General features: G+C 43.7%; 1 protein-coding gene across 1 annotated transcript; it reads right to left on the bottom strand.

Annotated features, from left to right (window-relative positions):
• Nucleotides 1–446: 446 nt before the first annotated feature.
• LOC114373491 lies at nt 447–1,388 on the bottom strand. Its single transcript, XM_028330962.1, has one exon. It carries the CDS (start codon nt 1,386–1,388, stop codon nt 447–449), a length of 942 nt encoding a protein of 313 aa, XP_028186763.1.
• Between the last annotated feature and the right edge of the window lie 325 nt (nt 1,389–1,713).

Here is a 1,713-nt window from a genome sequence, read left to right as displayed (position 1 = left end):
CATGTAAAAGCTATATTCTCTTGGTCCTTGGGATCAACTACAATTTGATTATATCCTGAGTACCTATCCAAGAAGCAGTAGAAGGACTATCTTGCTAACCGCTCCAGCATCTGATCCATGAAAGGCAAGGGAAAATGATCTTTCGTGGTTGCTTCATTAAGCTTCCGGTAGTCAATGCACATCCTCCATCCAGTGATAGTTCGAGTAGGGATCAAATCATTTTTCTCATTGTGAATGACTGTCATACCTCCCTTCTTTGGCACCACCTGAACTGGACTCACCCAAGCACTGTTAGAAATATGGTAGATGAGTCCAGCCTCAAGTAGCTTAAGGACTTCCTTCCATACTTCTTCCTTCATGGATGGATTGAGTCTTCTTTGTGGTTGCCTTACTGGTCTGTACTTCTCCTCCATCATGATCCGATGCATGCAATAGGTGAGACTGATTCATTTGAGATCTGAGATGTGCCACCCAATAGCCTCCTTGTGCTTCTTGAGAACTTCCATCAACCGTGCTTCTTCTTTTGCTGAGAGGTTGTTGCTGATTACAACTGGCATGAGGTCGTTCCCTTCTAGAAAGGCATACTTCAGGTGTGTGGGTAGGGTCTTCAACTCCAATTTTGTCTTTTCTGGAGGGTTGTCCTCCTTTAGGGCTTCAACAATATCTTTCCCTACATGAATCACTTTGAGCTGCTCCAAGTCTTCTAGACAAGCCTCCAAATCTTTTTCCTCCTCATTGGTCAGGCAATCAACTGCGTTTATTAGAGCCTTTTCCAATGGCGAGCGAGTAGTCAGGTGTTGCATGGCATGGTCAGGCTCTTGCTTAACTGCCTCCACCCTGAAGCATGGCTTGTTAGTGCTAGGATGTTTGATTGCTTCAAACAGGTTGAAGGTGACCTTTTGATCATCCACGCTTAGCTCTAAGTTTCTGTTCCCCATGTCCACCACACATTTGGCGATCAACATGAATGGTCTCCCCAGAATTAGGAGAATTTCTTCATTTTCCTCTATGTCCATGATCACGAAGTCCACTGGAAAGGTAAAGTGGCAGACCTTGACTAGAATGTCTTCTACTACTCCAAATGGTCTGGTGATGGAGCAGTCTGCCAGCTGGAGTGTCATCCTAATGGGGTCAATTTTTAGGTTCCCTATTCTCTTGCACATGGAAAGCGACATTAGATTGATACTTTCTCCTAAATTAATAAGAGCCTTACCTATAGATACATCCCCAATAGAATAGGGGATGGTAACACTTCCTGGATCTTTAAACTTAGGAGGCAACTTCTGAATCACCACACTACAATTGCCTCCTCCTAAAATGGTTTCACTATTGATGTATTTTCCCTTCTTAGTGAGGAAGTCCTTTAAAAACTTTGAGTATAATGACATCTATTGTAAGGCCTCTCCAAAAGGGATAATAATCTTTAGCCTTTTGAATATGTTAAGGAATCGCTTGAAGTAGCGCTCCTTGTCCTTCTTTGATGGCACCAGAGGGTACGGTGCCTCCTTTAGCACAACTGGTGGCATTTCTCTCCTGGCTTCCCAGGCTAGTTGACTCTTGGTCTTCGGTGCTGAGACCTTGTCATTGTTCTCTTCCTCATCAGCATCTTCTTCTTCCTCTGTGCTAGCATGTTGCAACACTTTATCAGTTTCTTTACCCTCTTGCTTTTGGCTTTTGGTGACAACTGCCTTGCATTCTTCCTTTGGATTTTTC

This window comes from Glycine soja, chromosome 2, assembly GCF_004193775.1.
Source record: "Glycine soja cultivar W05 chromosome 2, ASM419377v2, whole genome shotgun sequence".
In the NCBI taxonomy this organism is placed as follows: Eukaryota; Viridiplantae; Streptophyta; class Magnoliopsida; order Fabales; family Fabaceae; genus Glycine; species Glycine soja.
The sequence above is the reverse complement of the archived record's forward strand: the minus strand, read 5'-3'. Positions and strand labels throughout refer to the sequence as shown.